Source organism: Neocloeon triangulifer, unplaced genomic scaffold (genome assembly GCF_031216515.1).
Source record: "Neocloeon triangulifer isolate White Clay Creek 2 clone unplaced genomic scaffold, ASM3121651v1 ptg000014l, whole genome shotgun sequence".
NCBI classification, from domain to species: Eukaryota; Metazoa; Arthropoda; class Insecta; order Ephemeroptera; family Baetidae; genus Neocloeon; species Neocloeon triangulifer.
Genome location: NW_026775556.1, coordinates 13,151,947 through 13,172,068, shown reverse-complemented (window position 1 = coordinate 13,172,068; position 20,122 = coordinate 13,151,947). Strand labels below are relative to the sequence as shown.

The following is a 20,122-nucleotide window of genomic DNA, read 5'->3' as shown; positions in this document are numbered from 1 at the left end:
GGGCCACGCCCATATATATCTGCATGTTGAGAGACTCGTGTTAGATTAATATAAATAAGTGGTTTCTTTTATATGTATCATAGAGTGCTACACTTTTTGATCTTGGTTTGAAAACAAAGTAATAAATTTTGTAAATTTATCAGCAAGTCGCAAAATGCAATTATTTGCCGCGAGAGATAATTTGAAATAACCAATCAGGGGACTTGGAATTCTACCTCCCCCCTCCTTAATAAGACAAAACCAGACAAAACAGCAGAAAAGTAAACATCTCAGGAAAAAGGACCATCAGTAAACACATTGAACCGAGAAATTCGCAATTTCGCAAGCAAATTTTAAACTCGTCATTCTGCTTCTGTGCTTCTTAGAAATATCCAAATATCAACAACTACAATAACGTTATAACTTTCTGCATCGAGGATTTTTCAAAATGACCAGCGTGAGTTTACTATTCCTAAAAGTTTGACTAACAAAATCTTGTGATTTTTGACAAAACTTGATCGCATTATTGCAGAAGATAGAAAAAGTTGTCAACATCTACAAATCTATAACTCGGTTTCCAACCCCAAGCTCTGCTGAAATATTAAAAAGAGACCAATATGGATTTTCCCTCATCACGAAATGGACACAAAATAATTTTGAAACAGGAAAGAAAATTTCCAGCCAACAAAACTTCCATGTCAACCTGTCTCCAGCTCTAAAAATTACCGCTAATCCTGCTGTTGAAGTGAATGAGTATGGGGAGAAAATATTTAATTAAAAAAAAAATAAAAAAATGCATTTTGTGCAATAAAATCAATATTATATATTTTGCAGAGTCTTGAGCTCTTTGTCACCTTGTGGTTCATTTAAAGCCGTAATTAAGGAAGCTGTGCCTGCTTCGTCAACGTCGACAGCATCATCAAAGCAGCAATTTTTAGAAATTTGGAACGAGAGTCTGTTGGTACTCAACTGCAACTTGTCTAGCCTTGATATACACGGAAGTGTCTATTCGGAAGGTATTTGGAATTATTGAAGTTGTTTTTTTTTTGCTGTCAAATTATTTGTTAAATTCTATAAATTATTGTTTTACTTTCATATGAACATTGAAAACATACATTTTTGCAGCTGACTTTGCTTCCCTTGTATGGTCTCCTTCTGGAGACAAAATAGCTTACATTGCTGAACAGAAAGTGCCAAAATCTGATTCTTTCTTGCCCTTGAAAAAGAAGCCAGAAGATGACCAAAAAGATGAAAAACCTCCTCAGGTAATTTTAAATAGAAAAATAAAAAACGAACAGTTTATGATAATTTATTGTTTTCAGGGACAAGCAAGTATTTACCGTCCAGATTGGGGTGAGCAAATGGTAGGACGTCATCAGCCAGTGGTGGTCGTGTGTGACGTGAGCTCTGATGCCAACCCGAAAGTCCTTGCTGGTGTCCCAGAAGGCCTCTCTCCTGGTCAATTGTGCTGGCGTTTGGACGGAAAGTCTATTTTTGGAGTTGCATGGAAGAGCGAACCTCGTCGGCTGGGTCTCATTTATTGCACCAACAGAGCTGGATTTATCTTTGAATTGGGACTTGACGGATCATACAGTATGAGAGGATGGAAATTTTAATCAAAAAATTACTTAATTAATTGACATGAAAATTTCAGAAACCATAACTGATGGAAATACTGCAGTTCGCTCTCCAAAATGCAGCCCTGATGGAAAAACACTTATATGGCTAGAGCGCAGTGTTGGAGGACCTCATCACAGCGGAATGAAACTTATGAGCAGTGATTTGACTGGAAACAATGTAATTTTAATTATACAAAATTATTCCTTCCCATAACACAAATTTGTTTTTAGAAAAATATTATTGTCGATTTAGTAGCTGAAAGTGAAACGCTTTCGTGCGGGCTTCCATTTTACGGACTCTACTGCTCTGGCCTTTTGAAAAATTGCTGGTTAAATGGAGGAAAAAAGTTGGTTGTAAACAACTGTCATAAGGAGAGACTGGTTCCTTTTGTAGTTAACTTAGGTTTGTTAATACACTTGTGTAGATATATTGATATATGGTAATTAAAATATTTTTATCACTCCAGCTACAAGAGCTGTTGAATATCTGGACCCCATACAGCCCAGCGAGGTCAGCCGAACTATCTTGACTGTTCAAGACGATTTTGTCGTTTACACGGAGAGCTCCATGACCTCTCCAAGCAATATTTTCCTTGCTGAGCTCACTTCGGAAGGACGATTAGCAAACGCCCAGCCGGTCAGTAAAATTTTGGCACCACCTGAAATCCAAAACTTTGAATACAAGTGCCTTGATTTGGAAGCACCCGGAGGAAAACCTGGCAGTGAGTTTTATATTTACCAAGATTTTATTTGCGAAAAATTTTCTTTATTAGGCAGATTCAATGCAATTTTCTTGGGCCCCAAATCTGTGACTGGGAAAATTCCTCTCATCGTCTGGCCACACGGAGGTCCTCACGCAATGTTTGCTAACAACTTTATGGACGCCGCTGCATTTTTCTCGCTTTTAGGTAAAGAGTTTAATAAAATTTGTGTTATCACTTATTTTTAAATTTCAAGGTTTTGGGTGTCTCATGGTCAATTATCGAGGCTCTGTGGGATATGGCGAGAACAGCGTGTTGTCCCTTGTAGGAGGCGTTGGCAACAACGATGTTAAGGACATGGACCAAGCTGTCGTGCAGGCTCTCAAAGAAATCCCTCACTTGGACAGAGATCGTTTGGTTTTGTTCGGAGGATCCCATGGTGGATTTCTTGTGACCCATTTGAGCGGGCAGTATCCAGTAAGAAAGAAAAGTGAAATACAAAGACGTAGTGTATTAAATTAAATTATACTTTCAGGAGAAATATAAGGCTGTTGTTGCCCGAAATCCAGTCATTGATATCACCACTATGTTGGGAACTTCAGACATTCCAGACTGGTAAACTGTATTAAAAAGGATATCTGCATTGACTATAAAATTTAGCGATAGGTGCACTGCCGTGTGTGGAATGGAATTTGACAAGATATCACCAAGGCAAACAGAACTTCTGGTGAAGTTAAGGGAGATGTCGCCTATTTGGTACGCTCAGAATGTCAAGGCTCCAACCCTCCTCATGGTAGGAAGCTGTGATTTGAGAGTGCCTCCAAGCCAATCGAGCATCTATTACTATCAACTCAAAGCTCAAGGAACTGACGTCCAGTATGTTTTGGTTATTATTTTGAAGATAATGAAAAATAATACATTTGATCAGCATTCACATGTACGATGATAACCATCCGTTGGGAAAAGTTCCGAATGATGTCGATAATATCATCAATTCGGCTCTATGGTTTTTGAAGCACACAGAGAAATAGACTACATTAGTTTTGTGTGGTAAGAGGATTAGTAAATAATTATATTTAACCAATTAATATTTTCATGGAAATAAAATTACAGAATCTAATTTTAATTTTGAGGCAAATTTATTTTAGTTTACCCAAGAACATTGCCCAGTTTTAAAATAATAGGTTATTGTGTTTTGAAGAGTAGAAACCATTATTTTAAGACACACGTTGCTCAGATTCATCTTGCACTTAAACTTTTTTCACAATCTGTACAACATCTTCGTCATTCAAAATATGCTCCTTGCCAACTTTCTGAGGCTGATGCTTCACAGAGGAACCCCAAACAAGGGCACTGAAAATTAATATAAATATTTGTTTTCAAAACATATTTATGTTACTTACTATTTAAATTCTTTAGCAATAGTTCTATGCAGTTTGTTGCAAAAATCTTCAATGCTTAGTCTTTCCGAGTGCAATACAACTGGTGATTCGTAATCAGGAAGTTGCCCCTTGGGCTTGGTGTATCTGCACAATTAGATTTTAAACTTAGTTCTTGCATCTGAAAATTGTAATAAGCAACTTACATCCTGACAAGTTGCAGGTACACCCACATCTTCTCGAGCAAGTCATCGAAATTCCATTTATGATGCGCAGAAATGGGCACACAGTGGGGAATCTTGTAAATAATATCCAGTTCTTCGATGCTGATTTGATCTGTTCAGAAAAACCACTTTAGAGAACTGAACAATATTTTTAAGAAAGTTAAATACCGATTTTGTTAAGAAGATAGATGCACGGGACATAAATTCGATTGCCCTCAATAACGTCGATGAGGTCGTCGGAGTTAGCATCGTATCTGAGAGTTATATCAGCATTGTGAATTCTGTACTCAGACAAGATGGTTTTGACAGTATCCAAGTCCAGTTCACTTTGTGTAACCTGGAGAGTGAGTAAAAAATAAAGTAAATAAAGTAATAAATCTTTATTATAGCAACTGAGATTACCATGCATTGCAAATTAACGCCGCCTTTGTCTTTTCGCCTGAAGACAATGTTGGGTGGGCTCTTGTTTAGCCTCAGTCCAAAGCCTTCTAGTTCATGTTCAATCAGCTTTTTGTGTTGCAAAGGTTTCAAAACGTCAAGTACAATGAAAATCAAACTGCATGTTCTTGCAACAGCGATGACCTGTCGACCTCGACCCTTTCCGTCTTTTGCTCCTTCAATAATGCCAGGCAAATCAAGCAACTAAATAATTATAATGATTGGTTAAATATTTCCATAAGATATTTAATTAAAAAAATTATTAGACCTGAATTTTTGCTCCTTTGTATTTGATACAGCCAGGCACTGTGGTAAGCGTCGTAAACTCATAAGCTGCTACCTCGGAGTAAACTCCAGCCAAATTACTCAGAAGGGTCGACTTTCCAACAGATGGAAAACCTGTCAAATGTAAAAAAATTAATTTCTAATAATAACAATAATAAAATACATATAAAATTGTATTCTGTGTACAAATGTACGTGTACATACGTACCTACAAATCCGATTCGGGCATCACCAGTCTTCGCAACATCAAAGCCTTCGCCAGTTCCACCACCACCACCCTTGGGAGTGATTAATTCTCGTCTTAATTTGGCGAGGCGCGCTTTAAGTAAGCCCAAGTGGCCGGCAGTCGCCTTATTTTTCTGCGTCCTGGCCATCTGCAATCAGTCCGAGACTTGTCATTTTAGTTAAATTTTATCACAACATGCACTGTATCATAACTTGTAATTTTCTTAAATTTTCAGGAATATGTTACCTCATTTTCGATGGCAGCAATTTTTTCCAGGATCGTACTCATTTTGCTTCCGTTTTGGCAGGCAAAACGACGAAGTCAACAGTGCAGTCCTACACCACACGTGTCGATTTGCCGAATAATTTTTTGCGGTCCAAAATCAACTTCTCGCTCGGGATCGAAGACGCCTTCCTCCGCCGTACGGAGGCGCGTTGGCCGCGTTTGGAGAAGCGCGAAATTTAAAGTTGCCATTGAACTTATGAGAAATTCAATTTTCGCGCGTGTTCCAGATTCCCTACTATTGCTTTACAGGCGCGCAGTTTGCAAAATTTACTACTGCGCAGATGGAGCGATCGCGTTTGGCTTTTATCGAATGAATACTGAGCACCGCTGGCACTGGCACTTGGGATTTTTCGATGAGAATCAGCTGCGCCCCGGTAAAATGGCAGGAATGTTGACACGATGGAAGTGTTGTCTGCACAATCAGCTCATTTTCTTGCTTCTTGTGATACTGGCCGAGCAGATATCGGCGATAAAAGACGTCATCTACGCCATAAACGCCGGCGGTGAGGCGCACGTGGACGTAAACGGGGTCAAGTTTGAGCGTGACCCGCTGTTCGGCAAAGTTGGCACAGCATCGGACTATGGCAAGCAGTTGCTGATCGGCCGCGTCCACCAGCACGATCACATCCTTTACCAGACTGAAAGGTATCATCATAGTACCTTCGGCTACGACATACCCATCAAGGAAGACGGCGACTACGTCCTCATCCTCAAGTTCTGCGAAGTTTACTTCCGACAGCCGAACGCGAAGGTTCGAAAAACTGTTGCTTTTTTCATAATTCGGTCACCTTCATCTTTTGCCGGACGATCGATTATCAGATAAATCATAAATGAAACTTTGCTTCTCAAGCCTTTGGAGTTCTCTTATATTATTCATCTACTAAAATTAGCGAAGGACTAAAACATATTTTAATTATGATTTTTTATAACCTTTATAGCTTCTTTAATAAAGTGGCGATATCTGCAATTTAAACAATTTGATATTCTAACTAGAAATGAATAATTACGTTGACATATAAAATTTGAAGCCCCTGCTCAGTACATGATTTCAAACATTATTCAATCGATTTTTGATACAAATAAAGATCTATGTAGCCTCTGTGGTTTGAAAAATTCGATAAAATTCTATGATTATGCACGTGTCATTTCCGCGTTAGCTACGTACATACGCTTCAAGCGCCACTTCCTCTGACAAAAACACTGTGCTCTTATCAAAAACATTCAAAAAACAGAGGTCAAAGTCGTTAAATTTTTAAGTACCTAGGAAAGAAGAAGAAAAAAATGAATTTTTCATCAACACTGAATTTTAATTGTAATATTTAATATCATAAATAATTTATAAAAACTTGGACAATTAGAAATTTTTCTGCTGTATTTTCAACATATTATATTTGATATCTGTACATTCATTACCGTACATATACTATTATGAAAGGTCTTTAACAATTATTATTATATATTTTTGTATTATTACTATTTCTTTTTTGATTTATATAATTGAAAAAATTAATTTAATCTGATGAATTCACTCTTTCAGGTGTTTGATGTCGTTTTAAATGGTGACCACACCATAATCCCTGACCTGGATATATTCAGTAAGGTCGGTCGAGGGGTCGCTAATGATGAAGTAGTGCCATTCAGCGTCTCCAATGGAAAGCTCTCTATAAAAGGCGAAGAGTCTGAGATCAGGGGAGGAAAAATTAGAGTCGAGTTCATCAAGGTAATATATATAATTTGATTTTTATATTTTTAAACAAATCTTTTTTAATAGGGTTACAGAGACAATCCAAAAATCAACGCCATTCTGGTGCTTAAGGGTTTAGTCGAAGGTAGTTTATTGTTCACTGATTTTTATTTCCCCCTGATTGGAGTATTTTCCTAGATGTGCCAAATTTGCCTCCAGTGTCTGATTACGATGACGACATGCAGGAAGAAGTTGAGGACTTCCAGCGCGCAGCCAACGCACAGCCAGTAAAAAACAGAAATCCGTCGGGACCCCGGACGCCTGACCCATATTCGATTGACGACTCGTCAATGATGCTGCCAGTCTTCGTGGCCATCGGTGCTTTTATACCGTTGTTATTCTGCCTGTGCAAACTGTGAGGGTTGAACGGCCGCGAACTATAAGGGTGGGTGGTCTGTTGGACACACTCGGTATGATGTAAATGCCTTAATATATACAAGTTCCCAGTGACAATTACGGCAAACCAGTCCACACTATCAGCCACAATAACTAGTTAAAGCTGTTGTCGTTGTTGTTGTTTGCAGCAGTTTTGGCACAAATTAATGCTTGTTTTTATTTGATTCGTGGGAGACCACTGCTTTTTTCAGACATTGGATTGTACTTAAAGTAATCTCACTTGAACACGTTTGATAATTATTTTGCCTTTCTACTTATCTTAAGCTCTGGAGGACCTGTTGACAATCTACAGATTTTGACAGACTCCCCCAGCAGAGCTCAATCTATGGTTGTGTTTTAATTTCTTAAATTGTCAACTGTTATTGATTTTTCGTTGCACAATGTGTAATTTTCTCTCAAAAATTTGATTTGTTACAACGGGATTTGGTCTTGGGCTACAATAGAAGTTGACATCTCATGATTTGGCTGTTACTCAAGGCCTGACTGTGCAATTTAATTTAATAAGTCCATCAACCAGTCAAATCATTGCCTATAAATTTTTAGCAACAAAGACTACAGTGTCCAATTTTGTAAGATTTTGGATCTTGATTATTTTGATTTGCCTCAGCCTGCTCTTATTACATCTTGCACTTTGAACTTTTTCCAGAGGTTTTGCACCCAATTAATTGCTATCAAAGCACACAAACTGAATTTTGGTTAATACTCTAAAAGTTATTTTCTCAAAGAGATGTGATCAAATGGTATAAATCTTAGTTTCGAACTGCTTATTACCATACAAGTCCACGGACATAAACTAATTATTATTTCTACTAGTCCATTGAAGAAGCAAATGCTAACATGCGGAATGGAAAGGAGTGGCACAAATTTTGAGTTCAAGTGTTTGATTTTTTACTTGCCATTGTAATGTCATATTGATGCAGAAATTTCAAGAAACACGCACTTGAGAGCAAAATAATTATTCATGTTAATTGATGTTTTAATTATTATTCACCTCGAAGATGAAAAGGTTGTCTGTCGATATTGCTTTGCTGCCCATCCAGGGACTTGGCATGTTAAGTGTGAAATATCGGTACTTTCCATGTGTGCGAAAGGATGTTGTGTATGTGTCGGGAATCAGCACAAAGAAGAAACTATTTTGTGACCTGCGAGTGTTTTTACCAAGGTCTCTTGCCACTTTGCAAGTTGTGATCATTGTTTTTAATTTTTATTAATTGATGTAATCACGTTTTTCCACTGTTACTTTTGAATTGAACTCTTGCGTTTCATTGCCATGTGTTCTTTACATTGGTATTTTTGAAAGATAAGTCAAAATAAAACCACAGGTTTTTGTTTAATACTTCAATTTTTACCACACAAATACCCCGTTTTAAAATACTTGTGAATTAACATTCAAGGCAGTAGTTGCATTAAAGCTCAATGTGGACGTTTCGTTTGGGCGCCTCCGCAGAAAAATCTGCGTCAAACCAGTTCTTGTATACTTCCAGCGGATCAATAAGCCAGTGTTTGTGGAAGGAAATTGGCTGCTGCATTGCCAAATATTCAGGTGCATAATCATCAGGGCGAGCCTAAAAGAATAAAGTTAACAACAAATTCATAGGCTTCCACTCTCATACTAGGCACCTGATGGAACAAAGAAGAGTGCACTAGTGGAATTCCTAACTTTGAAAGGCAAACTCCCATTATGAACATGTCGTCAGGGAAGTCGTCAGCCGGGCAATGACAACCTTTGGTTAGTTGATGAACAGCGGCCCTGTTGACAACCATGCCTCCTCCACCAGTCAAGTAGTTGTAGCCTGTGTCACGTTCAAAAACCCTAAAGCCGTATCGTTCCCCCAAGGCGAGTGGCATTTTTGAAGAACTGTGACAGCTCAAAAATTCTTGCAATCGCTCAGCACTGAAAATGTTGATTAATTTTTCTTGTAAAATTAATTCTACAGTCCTCTTTTACCTTAAAATTGTGTCATCATCTGCTATAACAAGCCATTCAATTTTGGGATCCTCCCTCATCTTTTGGTCAACATACTTAATAATTGCTTCAGTCTTGCCGCAGTGACCGTGGTTGGTGTTCGGCACCTTGAGATCAACTAATCCAGGAATCAAATAGTCTGGAGAAATAAATTTGATATTTAGCGCATTTAACAATTAGAATATTTCAATAAAAGTACCAGGCACGTCGGAAAAGAGAGCTAAGTGGTGCGCTCTCTTCCCCCACGTCTGTAGAACAAATGGCACTCTTGTTCTGTGAAATTTATGGCAGGTTTTTACAGCGAAGAATATTTCATTGGTTAGCACGAGTGGTCTGCAAGTGGTTTGCTTTGCAGGGTATGAGACGCAGTTTGGTCCTTTGGCAAGACAAAATTTGCTCGAGTGTGTCAATGTTGGCCCATGCCCATCATTCCAGACAAAAAGGGCCAGTTCGTAGGATGGATCGATGGAAAATTCAGACGGATGCAGATCTGCAGTGTTGTTGGAATTCCATCTTTTAGAGTTTAAGAAAAAAAATTAAAAATCAATTTAAAGCCAAAATTTGAGCTAAAGTTAACCTTTCAGAGAGCGAGGAAAGGAGCCCTTGGCTCAGTGCAAATCCAGAGGAGAATAAAGGGTAGAGAAAGTTATCTTTTGCTTTTGTTAAGAGGGAGAAGTGGTGGATAATTGTTGGTTCTCTGTCGTGAAGTCCATAGCCAAGCCAAATGGGCTCCTCAGCGTCGTGTCGAGCAACAAGGTTCAGAAGTTTTGGGATGTTGATTCGTGTGGACGGAAGTGCAAAAAAATACCATGGTGAGGCGAGATCCAGTCTAGACAACCTGTTTGCCTTGGAGTAAAAAAAATCAAATTTTCAAGATATTTTAAATTTTTACTTTTCTATTAACTGGATCACCGTCCAAGCGCCAATTTCTCCAGTAAAGTTATTTGAAACCGTTAGAATTTGAGGAAGTTTGCCCTGAAATTTTATTTGTGTGTTCAGTAAAATTTGAATTCAATTACAATCATATTTATTTCAACAAACCTGATAATCATTTTTTAATTCAGAGCAAAATTCATTTAGCAAAGACTTTGAATTATTGTCATTTTCTTGGTCCAGTAGAATTATCACAATTGAATCAGTACCTAAATCAAAAAGAAAGACGTTTTAAAAAAAATTACAATAAATATTATTTTATTTTACCACTAGCGTAGTTATTACTGCCTAGACAAATGAATGGTGCAAAGATGAATCCGGCGAGGATGAGAAATTGCAGAGGGTAGATTAACTGAAATCCTAAAAAATTTAAGTTTTAAGAAAATTCTCTTTTAAAAGAAATAATCGGAAATAATTATAAACTCTCACCTCTAATGACCATATCTGGGCCGGCGAAGAAATATCGTGTGGCTCAACACATATTATATGCTTCTTGTAAAGACAATTTCAAAGCAGTATTATCCGTATTATCAAAATTAAAAATTTTAAACAGCGAGGAGATTCACATTATTTCTTGCAAGTTGTGTTGTTTACTTTATCGCCACTAACTTGGGCTCTGTTTGGGTGATCATATGGGAGAGGGCGGCGGGGGGAGGAGAAGAGAGCGGAAGCAGGGGAGAAAAATCAAGTAAAAAGTCCACTAGTCATATCAAGAAGCTGTATTAAATTATTGTTATATTGGTTATATTATAATACATACAGGAAGGAGGCAGGGCGTGATTACGGGATTATTTCAAAATGTAAAAGATGACGCTAAACGCTAAATGTATTTTAATTGTAAAATTGTTTATATCGGTTATTTCGCGCGTCCCAGTTTTCATGGTATTAAATTAATTGTAGTGAGCTACAAAATCAATATTTTTAAAGGCAACAAAGAATCAAATAATTATATTACTTAAAATGTATTTTCTCAATAATTGTTAGAGTGCGTATTTGCATCATGAAATTTTTTGTAAAGTCGTACACTTATCAGTGGAATTTAAAATTTAAAATGAGATATTAATTTTTTATTCTAGTTGTGTCTTTTCAAATTTTGAATTTTTAATAAAGTAAGAATATTGACTTCTAGGCTTCTTATAAGCTAATTGTAAGTTTATCTCATTTAGCGAAATGAAAAACCAAGTTTCTCATTAAAATATTTATTTTACGTTCAATTTGACACATAATAAAGTTAAAAAATACGCATCATCAAAAAAATGTATGATCTTTATTTTTAATTTGATACATGTTGATATTTATTTTATTTAGTAATTATTAAAAACAAATAAGTGAGAAAAATTTTTTATTGCATAATTTAAAATTTGTTTTGACGAGAATAAAAATAAAATATCACTAGCATTTTTATATGGTTTTTTTGTGTGATCGGCAGCTAAATATTTTTTGTCCACAGTTACGACACAAATTCTGTACGGCATTTTTTGCGGCAAGTGGAACTTTTACAGTTACCGCACAGTGTTTTCTCAGCGCTGGCACATCTCAGCGGGCTAATAATGTTTTAATTACGAATGAGCCGCGCAGCGAGAGAGAGGAAAAAGAGAGCGAAATAAAGAACAGCATTATAACTCGAATACATTAACTCGCTCTCGATGGCAACGGAGAGGTCAATGGCACGCGACGAATAAACCCAAGACGTGCGCGCAGTGATCTCCTCTCATCGCTCAACACAACCGCGCTGGACCAGAAAAACGCGGAGCGCCGCTTGTTGAACAATAAAGATACATCATGCCCTTGCATTACAAAGTTTCCTGATCCCGCGGCTTTCTTGAAGGCGATTGACTCGCTGATATTATAGCAGAGAGAGGCGCAAATTGCAAAATGGAAAATATACAGAAAAAGAAATATATTTAGAATTTAGAATTTAAAAAATTTGTTTTAATTTCAAAGTTTATGCATTTTATAGTCTAAACCGAATAAGATTTATAGTTCAGAAAATTATATTTAAAATGAGTTGCATTACTATTTTATATTTAGTTTTTTCCATTGGAATTGTAAATATTTTAAATTATTTTTTAATATACAAAAGATTTCTTTTGACTAAATTTGGTTATTAATTATAAATGCAAGTTGTGAAATTTTTTATATCCGGGCGCCTCTCTACATTGAGCAGAAATAGATCTGAGAGTGAGATGCCAGTGGTGGTCAACTACCTGGTGGCCATAGGTGGCGCTTGGCAGGTTGGATGCTGCGTCAGGTCGAGTGTCCCTGGCCGGTCGATGACAGAACGGCACCGTCTCGCCATGAAGTCGAAGCTCGCTCTGCTCTTGCTGCTGGCCACCTCGGCGTGGACGGCCCCTGGTGCAAAGAAGTCCAGCAACACCCCTACCTCGGAGGACTTTGTCGCAGCACCGGCAAGGGACGTCGTCCTGTGGAACCAGAATCAGGAAGGCAAAATCAACCTGCAGGTCTCCTTGAAGGACGTGCAGATCGTTGCCCTGCTGAACTCGGACATGTACGACGACGATAGTGGTGGCAGTGATGTAAGAAAAAACTTATTAATTACACTTCGTTAATTTAAGTTCTTGAGCTGTAAAAATAATTTATATTTTTAGTTTTTAAAAAATTATATGAATGAAACGGTTGAAATATTTTTGTTTGGTGAAAACTTGTTATTTTATTATTTGCTTATTTATATTTTAAAGTTTGAAGAAATATTTCTGAAATTTTATTTCATTATTTTTTTTTAAATGATTTCTAAATTAAAAAGAATATCTGCCTTTTAAAATATATTTTTCTAGATCTAATCTATTATTTTTACAAATTACATATTCTACTGGGCAGAAACATAAAACTTAGAAACAGTAAATGTTATGAATATTCATGCGTCCTTTTTGATAATTATTATATGTTTTTATTATCAATATAATATATCGAAAACGCAAGAATTTGCAGATAATTATTATTTTTGTCTGCACTCAAAGACAATAGATCAGAATGAGAAAAAAATTAAATGAGATTGAACATTCATTTTTTTTTTAATTTAAGCATTAAAACGCGCACCACCTACACATTAAAATTGTTTTTTTTTTTTTATTCCAGTACGACTACAGCGAATTGGAAGCCCTTATTAACAGCACCATTGCCGCGGCCGCCACGTCAACGACTGAAAAACCTTCCGAAAGCGAGGAAGGGACGACAGACGACGAGCCGCTCCTTCAGCTAAGTGAAGTCCTTGAACTGGCCGCCAACGAGTCCTCCAAGGGAATAAAGGGCAAAAACGTGACGACGCCTGTGTTGACCCCAGCCGTGTCGTTTGTCGCGAACGGGAAGCCAGAAAACATCTCGCAGCTCCCCAACGATGAGGGCAAAAAAGGCAACGCCACCCGGCCCGAAATTTATCATAGAGAGGCACCCAAGAGGGCCGCGCCAAAGCCCGCGTGCGGAGAGGAAGAAACCCGCGACAGGCTGGGTCGATGCCGCGCAAAGGCGAGCAAGGGCAAGCGCAGGAGACCGAGTGCCAGGCTAGCCTTCCCGTTAGTTTGATGCGGATTATCGTGTTGCTATATTTAAAAAAAAAAAACAATTTTTTCCAGATTGAAACTGAACCTGCAAAGCCTGGTCAAGGGATTTAGGCTCGCGAGACTGGACCCAAGCGAAAGTGACTGGGAATCGTGAAATTCTATTGTTAGTAAAATTATTTATATATGCAGTAATGTAATTTTTAATTGGATAAAATGCAAATAAATTTAAGTTAGATATTTTTTAATAATGTGCATTGTCGCTCGCATTTTAAATCACAAACGACAAGTTATTATATCTTTTTTTACTCCAAGATATCGGAAAAAAATAGCAGTAGCTATTAACAATATAAGCTTTTTATATTGTTGTAAAAAAAATATAGTAAAATTTGTCATTCCTCATTTATTGAAGAATAATAATCACAAGTTTAATTAGAGTAAACGCCTGCGAGATACGCCAATAGGCAACCCGCGTAACTTCCAAGACCATCAAGTTGCCTATATAAAACTTTCTAGTTGCATATTCCAATCTTGTTTTGCTTTATTATTGACTATACCGTGTGCTTAAACCTTGCGCTATTTAAAAATTTTACAGCTCAAAAAGAAAAAAAATTGAAAAAACAGTGACCTCATCAAAAAAATCGCTTTGTCTGCATGCGGTGTCAAACTCCTCATGTTTTAAAGGCATGGAGTGAGAGTTTAATTATCAAATTTGCATGTGAAATGTATAACATTTTACATAATCTTATTAAGTTTGCAAAAGAAGTTGGTTGCGATGCACGCGAGATTTGACAAAATTGATACAGGGAACCACTCCAAACTCCAAGGCTAAGAGAAGAGTATAAAGAGCTTCTCATTTTGCTTTATTGCGGCAGGCACGGATGTGGTGAAATTCAATTGCCATCGGCCGCCGCAAGTGCTGGCAGAAAAACGAACGGACATTGCTGCTGCTGAAACGTAGTTTTGAGAGAAGTGCCTGGAGAGGAAGAATATTGCGTTTTCAAGGAATGTGAGACGGTGGAGAAAAGTCTTCTGCTATTAGCAAAAAAAAAAGAACAGTCCATTTACTTGACAAAAAAATAGCGGCTCATAACCTCAGTTGGGGAAAATCTCCAACTCTCAGAGAGAAGTTACTTTTTTTTAAATATTTGAGCGAGTAAATAAGGAAAGCGTTTCATTTTTTTTAATTCGCAGATTTTTTTCATGCTTTCTCAGCAAAGAATTAAAAGAGAAAATAAAAAAAAATCTCTCGTGGGTATTATTTTGCTAATTTGAAATCTGGCCCAACTTCATATTTAATTGAGGAAAAGGTTTATACCAACTAAGAGACACTAAGAGAGGAAAGAAATTCTAAAATCCCGAAATTTTTCCTTCAGCAAATATACATAAGCAAACACACGCGTCCGCCGTTGGAAGACAAAAACCTTTGATAACTGACGCGAAAAGGTGACGCTTCGTGCGACCGTGCGTGAAACTGCAGGAAAGGGCGTCGTGTTTGCGGCGCGCGTGTGTATTGACTGTGCACTCAAGACAGACGGCCTCGGTGCGTTCGACGCTTTATATAAATCAGCAATTAGTAGGTGCCGAGGTGTTTCAAGATGCAGACCCTGAGCACGGTTCTCGTATTGCTCGCGACCATCCTCCTGCTGGGCATCATCCAAGCCGCCCCCGCGTGCAAAACGGCCTCCAGGGCAAATGTTCGACCCATATTGATTGAAACACCCTCCACCACACAACCACCAACGACCATCTCTGAGAAGTAAATATTATATAAAAAAAAAACTATTGCCCGTTTACAGTAATAGGTAATTAGTCAAGTGACGGAGAACTTTTGGCTAAACCATCTCGCCCGTTACGTTACAGGATCGAGTCGCAGCAGGTGCCAGTGCACGGTGTTTCAATGACCAGCATCATAATTGCCCCCAACAAATCTTGCCCACCCGGCTCGGAACGCGACCACAAAGGAAGGTGCAGAAACAAGATACAGTGAACTGTTCGCTCACGCAAAAGGTCAGTTATGTAAAGAAAAATTTCATGCTCCTTTTACGACTGAACAAAGCCCGGTGCTTATTTGAGGCACTAAAAATGTCACACGGGAGAAATAATGTATGCCGCAATCTCTTAGACCGCTCATTATGTTGTTATTATTTTTATTTTGAATTGGGAAATTTCTTGAATCTCTTATAAATGGGGAACTTTCTGAATCTCTTAATATAGAAATGGGGAACTTTCATCCAAGCAAAACCACCAGGGAGGATGTGGGTTTGGCGCTGAATATATATCTCGGAAGGGAAAAAGCCTGGTTCTTTCTATCTGCGCGTCTACCTTGCCGCAAGTCAGTGAAATTTCAAAGTGACAGCTTTTAGTTAGCGCAAGTTTACTCCGCTTAAATATTTGCAGCCATCCATATTTATCCCGTTCAAACATTTAAGTTCCGATAGCACAATGAGACCGCTCTTTTTACAAGTGGCGCTCGTTTTGTGTGCGCTGGAGGTGTCGCGAGTGGCTCCAATGTGCATACCTTTGAAAATGGGCTTCATGTCCCAAACTACGACGACCCCTGCGCCGTGCCCCAGAGGTTTTGCACCGAATCCAGAAGGAAAAGGTTGCCGTTTAATCTTGCCAAAAGACATGCCGCCGCGCCGTGTTGAGGCGGGAAGGCCGCGATCTGAGCTGGTGGACCATATCATTAAAGTGCCGGTCAAGTGTCCCGCGGGATATCAAATTGACTACAGGGGAAGGTGTAGGGCGCCGTTGGGATGAAATGTGTGTGATGAAAGAATTCTCGTGTTTGCTAAACTGCATTGAAAAAATCTTTTGTCATGTATTGTTTCAGATTCGAAAACACCTCTCATGAACTGGACCAGTCTTCGGGGAAAAACAAAATTTGTGTATAGCGGGTGAAACAATATTTTTGTATATTTTGCTTAGTGCAATAAAAATTCAAAAACTAAAACTGCATGATTTTATTTTATTTTTTAAATATGTGTTACAATTTTAGCACTTTAATCATACTAATTGCATTCGTTGGCGGTTCACCCAATATCCATGTATGGTGGCGAGCAAATTATAAAACGTCCACTCTTTATAGTAGCATATTCAAATAACCTGGATTGAAACGTCAAAGATACAGCTGCTACCCCGCGGCAGTGCAGTCACTACTTCATAAATTATTCCCATATTGCCGGCGTGCTTTTGCATTAATATAACACCGGCGGCGACCGAGCGAGCACCCGGATGCACAATCATAATGACTCGCGCTGTTTTGATCATTTAGAACGAGCCGTGCAGAAAACCGCAAAAAATAAAAACGAGCCACAAAAATCCATTAGCAAGCGTTCGCGCCAGAGGCGCTTGGCTTTGACTGCAGCAGTGGATTTATTGCAAAGAGGAAGAACCAAATCAGCGAAAAATTTCTCATCCATTGTTAGCACAGAAAAAAGAACACGCACATAAAACACAGTGGGAGTACTATTTTCAGAATTAATTTATTGTTTAATTATTTATTAACAGAGATGAATCCACTTTATTATTAGTAGTATTAATCAAATATAACTATGCTATGTTATAATTTTTGAATGTAATTTTAATGAGACACACAGAGGTTAAAGAGAGATCACAACACACGAGTGAGGCTTCCTTATGATTCATTAAATGCTGCGTGACATTCTGAGGGGAGATTGCGTACACAGACGAAGAGAACAAGTAAAAAATAATTTTCCAAACACGTAACAAGTAAACTATTAAAGTGTGTGAGAGCACGACTCTCGCGAACGAAGTATATGTACATGGTTAATAAAATACATACTGAAAAAAACGGCATATAACAAGGCGGAGATGAGGTCTGATAAATACAGTAGCAGCGCTCTCTACTCGCAATCGATAATCGACTATTTTTAATTATATAGTACAAGAGAGAGAAAGAGATTTTTGGGTCTCAAAAGACCGTCGAACGCACAAACATTCTCTAATGGCGAATCTACGATACATTTTTTTTGGCATGATCAGCTCTTTTGAATCTCTTAACGTGGTTAAGTTATGTGTGTGTGTTGTGTTTGTCGTTTGGAGTGATTAGCGTTTTATCTGGCTGTGGGGATGAAAATGCAAAATGTTTCCGCGCTCGCACTTCCAAAAGGAGTTTCATTGACATAATTCGTTAGCATTCGCACGACATCAAGATTATTAGTTTGACCAAGCAATTTTTTAATAGATCATCTCAAGAGCAGCAGACGTTTCTGTATAGTTTGCAAAAGCATTTTAGTGCCACTGTCGACTCGAAGCGGGTTCTCACTTGTGTACAAATATTGCCGGGTTTTGACTCTCCGCGCTTTTTATATATTTATATTCCTGCAAGAATTCAACGTGCGAATAGAATTTAACAAACGGCGCCGGTTTCCTTTTTCGTTCCGCGTTTTACATTATATATATAATTAATCAATGCAACAGGCAAATAATGACGCGCGGTCATTTGTGCAGCTGAGAATGACACATAAACGTGTGGATCAACTAAGACATTATCACAATCATATCATACAGAACGCATCTTCTCCCATAATCACTCGGTCGTCTCGATGAGATACACAGAAATTGGCCGCTCAAAAAACACGCAGGTCTCGTAACAAACAAATCTCGGGAGTGATTGGTTTAAGTCAAATGATAATTACGTCGGTTCTAGCCTCCTTAGTGTTTGGATTTTAATTCCGAGGAATGAAAGTAAGAACTGTTCTCGTGGGGATTATATTAAGTCTTGAAGACCATTTTGGTTTTTTGAACTGGGCACACATTTCCATTTTGTGGCTACTGCGTTACTTCATTTTTCCTGTCTTTGTTAATTTTATATTTCATTTGTTCGCGTCAAAATGTAAAGTTAGCACCTCGTAATCCTAATTATTTGGTGTATTATGCAGTAAAATGGCAACTTTACACTAAAACTAATTGCTCAATGCAGCGATGGGGTGAGACAGACGAACATACACTGACGAAACTACTCCCTAAACCAAGACACAACACAAACATTAGGTCAGGTGATCGATTTGCGAAGTAGGAAATTAGACGTTATCTTTCTCGTATCTTCTTGAACAGGCACGTAATACATTTTTTTTTGTCAAATGTTTAAAGATTATGGGAGCATTTTTATTTGAAAATTTCCTTTCCTCAAGCAATCAATTTAATTTTTCACATAATTCCGAATTTCTCTTAAAGATATTGCCATTTCTCTTCATACTCATGAACTTTACTTCAACGCAAAGGTATTCCCAGAAGTGTACAGTGTGTTTAGTTATCTTTTAAAATACCTGCTAATTTTCAGCACTTATGTACAAGCGATAAACCGATTTAGATTTTTACTACGCGTGGATTTTGCCGATTTAAATTACGCATACAACAATATCGAATCTAAGCTTTCCTCTTTAACTTCATCTCACTGAACTCACTTATTTGTTTCACTAATTTGACGTGTAATTTTTTAACGTTTAGGAAAATATTTCTCCATGCGCAACTCCTTTTTATAATTTTAGGTTTCCGAGTTCTCTTACTAATTGGGCTATGAAGTAGCGTTTGCAGCAAACATTTTTTTACTCTACATCATCCGCAAAAGTTTTTAATGTGAAATGAATTTATCCGTTTTCCGCCAAGAAAGGTGAGAGGGTGCGTTTATGAAGTCTGTCTTACTTCAGGCTTCAATATAAAAATAACGCTCTGTCGCATGTTGGTGAAGTAACTAATGTTTTCTTAACAATCATGAATATTAGCAATAATAAAAAACGTGGAAACAAAAGTGAGGGCGTTATATATTCGCTTCGTATTTCCTCAGTTCCACCTCTTTTGCTTTTCGCAACGTTTCTTTGACACTTTACTATAAGTCGGCGCTAGCTATAGAAAAGCTTGTTGGGCTTTAATTTTTTTAGGCCTACGGGGGCGCACGTGCCGTCGATTTTGTAAACGGCTCTGCGTCAATGTGATGCTTTCACATAGTTAGGCTTTTCGTAGAGCTTTTTGTAAGTTTGCACATAGAAAAGTTTTCTTGTGACGCGATCGTCAATACAAATTGATGAGTTAGCAACCAACTAGAACTCCTGCTCGTCTAAATAAAGAACACGCTTTACAAAAACGTACTGAAAATATAATTTGAAATTTTTGTATTGTTTTATAATTATTCAATACGCTTCCTTTTTTAATTTTAGGGTACAAATATTGCTGCTTTTTTATAAGTTTTAAATTACCGCGGAGCGATGGGAAAATCTTGAGTGTGTCGACGACATGTTGGACTGAATGTAAATAATGTTAGGGGGGGTTAAAGGGGACTTATCTCGTCGCAACGGTTTGTCTACGCGAATTCTTGTATATTACCTTACAAGATTTCAAAATTTAGTGCTTGAGCTAGTTTTTGAAAACTTCGTACACCCTACACAGAGATAAGCCACACACAAATTA

At 37.8% G+C, this 20,122-nt stretch overlaps 5 protein-coding genes and 1 long non-coding RNA gene across 8 annotated transcripts; 4 read left to right on the top strand and 2 right to left on the bottom strand.

Moving 5' to 3' along the window:
* Positions 1-218: 218 nt before the first annotated feature.
* Positions 219-3,425, top strand: LOC132200332 (acylamino-acid-releasing enzyme-like). 2 transcript variants are annotated; one of them, XM_059625729.1, is made up of 13 exons: positions 219-436; positions 512-732; positions 814-995; positions 1,105-1,244; positions 1,302-1,572; positions 1,634-1,776; positions 1,830-2,001; positions 2,066-2,320; positions 2,372-2,506; positions 2,556-2,776; positions 2,835-2,914; positions 2,960-3,175; positions 3,228-3,425. In XM_059625729.1, exons 1-13 carry the CDS (start codon positions 428-430, stop codon positions 3,328-3,330), a joined length of 2,148 nt encoding a protein of 715 aa, XP_059481712.1. In that variant the 5' UTR covers positions 219-427; the 3' UTR covers positions 3,331-3,425. The 2 variants fall into 2 exon arrangements, with proteins under 2 accessions (XP_059481712.1, XP_059481713.1); XM_059625730.1 differs by having other exon boundaries at positions 220-436; positions 2,966-3,175.
* On the bottom strand, positions 3,407-5,265 carry LOC132200336 (GTP-binding protein 128up). The gene is made up of 8 exons (XM_059625734.1): positions 5,098-5,265; positions 4,834-4,999; positions 4,609-4,739; positions 4,305-4,544; positions 4,071-4,239; positions 3,885-4,014; positions 3,703-3,825; positions 3,407-3,652 (listed from the first exon to the last, which is right to left on the bottom strand). The coding sequence occupies exons 1-8, from the start codon at positions 5,137-5,139 to the stop codon at positions 3,550-3,552; spliced, it is 1,104 nt and encodes a 367-aa protein (XP_059481717.1). The 5' UTR covers positions 5,140-5,265; the 3' UTR covers positions 3,407-3,549.
* A 199-nt stretch (positions 5,266-5,464) lies between these two features.
* On the top strand, positions 5,465-8,610 carry LOC132200339 (malectin-A). Its single transcript, XM_059625738.1, has 4 exons — positions 5,465-5,887; positions 6,674-6,856; positions 6,908-6,965; positions 7,019-8,610. The coding sequence occupies exons 1-4, from the start codon at positions 5,516-5,518 to the stop codon at positions 7,237-7,239; spliced, it is 834 nt and encodes a 277-aa protein (XP_059481721.1). The 5' UTR covers positions 5,465-5,515; the 3' UTR covers positions 7,240-8,610.
* LOC132200335 (beta-1,3-glucosyltransferase) lies at positions 8,603-10,797 on the bottom strand. The gene is made up of 9 exons (XM_059625733.1): positions 10,605-10,797; positions 10,443-10,535; positions 10,284-10,384; positions 10,135-10,217; positions 9,820-10,080; positions 9,442-9,755; positions 9,225-9,381; positions 8,897-9,170; positions 8,603-8,841 (listed from the first exon to the last, which is right to left on the bottom strand). The coding sequence occupies exons 1-9, from the start codon at positions 10,615-10,617 to the stop codon at positions 8,683-8,685; spliced, it is 1,455 nt and encodes a 484-aa protein (XP_059481716.1). The 5' UTR covers positions 10,618-10,797; the 3' UTR covers positions 8,603-8,682.
* A 1,564-nt stretch (positions 10,798-12,361) lies between these two features.
* Positions 12,362-13,941, top strand: LOC132201751 (uncharacterized). The gene is made up of 3 exons (XM_059628191.1): positions 12,362-12,712; positions 13,272-13,705; positions 13,766-13,941. The coding sequence occupies exons 1-3, from the start codon at positions 12,362-12,364 to the stop codon at positions 13,845-13,847; spliced, it is 867 nt and encodes a 288-aa protein (XP_059484174.1). The 3' UTR covers positions 13,848-13,941.
* A 726-nt stretch (positions 13,942-14,667) lies between these two features.
* Positions 14,668-16,657, top strand: LOC132202003 (uncharacterized). 2 transcript variants are annotated; one of them, XR_009442326.1, is made up of 4 exons: positions 14,668-14,707; positions 15,067-15,449; positions 15,554-15,700; positions 16,527-16,657. It is a non-coding gene; the product is annotated as an uncharacterized LOC132202003 (long non-coding RNA). The 2 variants fall into 2 exon arrangements; XR_009442325.1 differs by lacking the exon at positions 14,668-14,707 and having other exon boundaries at positions 14,718-15,449.
* The last annotated feature ends 3,465 nt before the right edge of the window (positions 16,658-20,122 follow it).

What these genes read in the sequence shown, in the direction of transcription:
- LOC132201751 (XM_059628191.1), top strand. Translation starts at nt 12,362, where the DNA reads ATGCCAGTGGTGGTCAACTACCTGGTGGCCATAGGTGGCGCTTGGCAG. An exon ending in ACGATAGTGGTGGCAGTGAT is followed by an intron (nt 12,713 to 13,271) that starts GTAAGAAAAAAC and finishes TTTTTATTCCAG; the next exon opens with TACGACTACAGCGAATTGGA. An exon ending in AGTGCCAGGCTAGCCTTCCC is followed by an intron (nt 13,706 to 13,765) that starts GTTAGTTTGATG and finishes AATTTTTTCCAG; the next exon opens with ATTGAAACTGAACCTGCAAA.
- LOC132200336 (XM_059625734.1), bottom strand. Translation starts at nt 5,139, where the DNA reads ATGAGTACGATCCTGGAAAAAATTGCTGCCATCGAAAATGAG. An exon ending in GCGTTAATTTGCAATGCATG is followed by an intron (nt 4,240 to 4,304) that starts GTAATCTCAGTT and finishes CTCACTCTCCAG; the next exon opens with GTTACACAAAGTGAACTGGA. An exon ending in CTATCTTCTTAACAAAATCG is followed by an intron (nt 4,015 to 4,070) that starts GTATTTAACTTT and finishes TTTTCTGAACAG; the next exon opens with ATCAAATCAGCATCGAAGAA.
- LOC132200335 (XM_059625733.1), bottom strand. An exon ending in TCTCTTTTCCGACGTGCCTG is followed by an intron (nt 9,382 to 9,441) that starts GTACTTTTATTG and finishes TTATTTCTCCAG; the next exon opens with ACTATTTGATTCCTGGATTA. An exon ending in ACTCTTCTTTGTTCCATCAG is followed by an intron (nt 8,842 to 8,896) that starts GTGCCTAGTATG and finishes TTATTCTTTTAG; the next exon opens with GCTCGCCCTGATGATTATGC.
- LOC132200339 (XM_059625738.1), top strand. Translation starts at nt 5,516, where the DNA reads ATGGCAGGAATGTTGACACGATGGAAGTGTTGTCTGCACAATCAGCTC. An exon ending in TCCGACAGCCGAACGCGAAG is followed by an intron (nt 5,888 to 6,673) that starts GTTCGAAAAACT and finishes TCACTCTTTCAG; the next exon opens with GTGTTTGATGTCGTTTTAAA. An exon ending in TTAGAGTCGAGTTCATCAAG is followed by an intron (nt 6,857 to 6,907) that starts GTAATATATATA and finishes CTTTTTTAATAG; the next exon opens with GGTTACAGAGACAATCCAAA.
- LOC132200332 (XM_059625729.1), top strand. An exon ending in AAGATGAAAAACCTCCTCAG is followed by an intron (nt 1,245 to 1,301) that starts GTAATTTTAAAT and finishes TATTGTTTTCAG; the next exon opens with GGACAAGCAAGTATTTACCG. An exon ending in ACCCGGAGGAAAACCTGGCA is followed by an intron (nt 2,321 to 2,371) that starts GTGAGTTTTATA and finishes TTTCTTTATTAG; the next exon opens with GCAGATTCAATGCAATTTTC.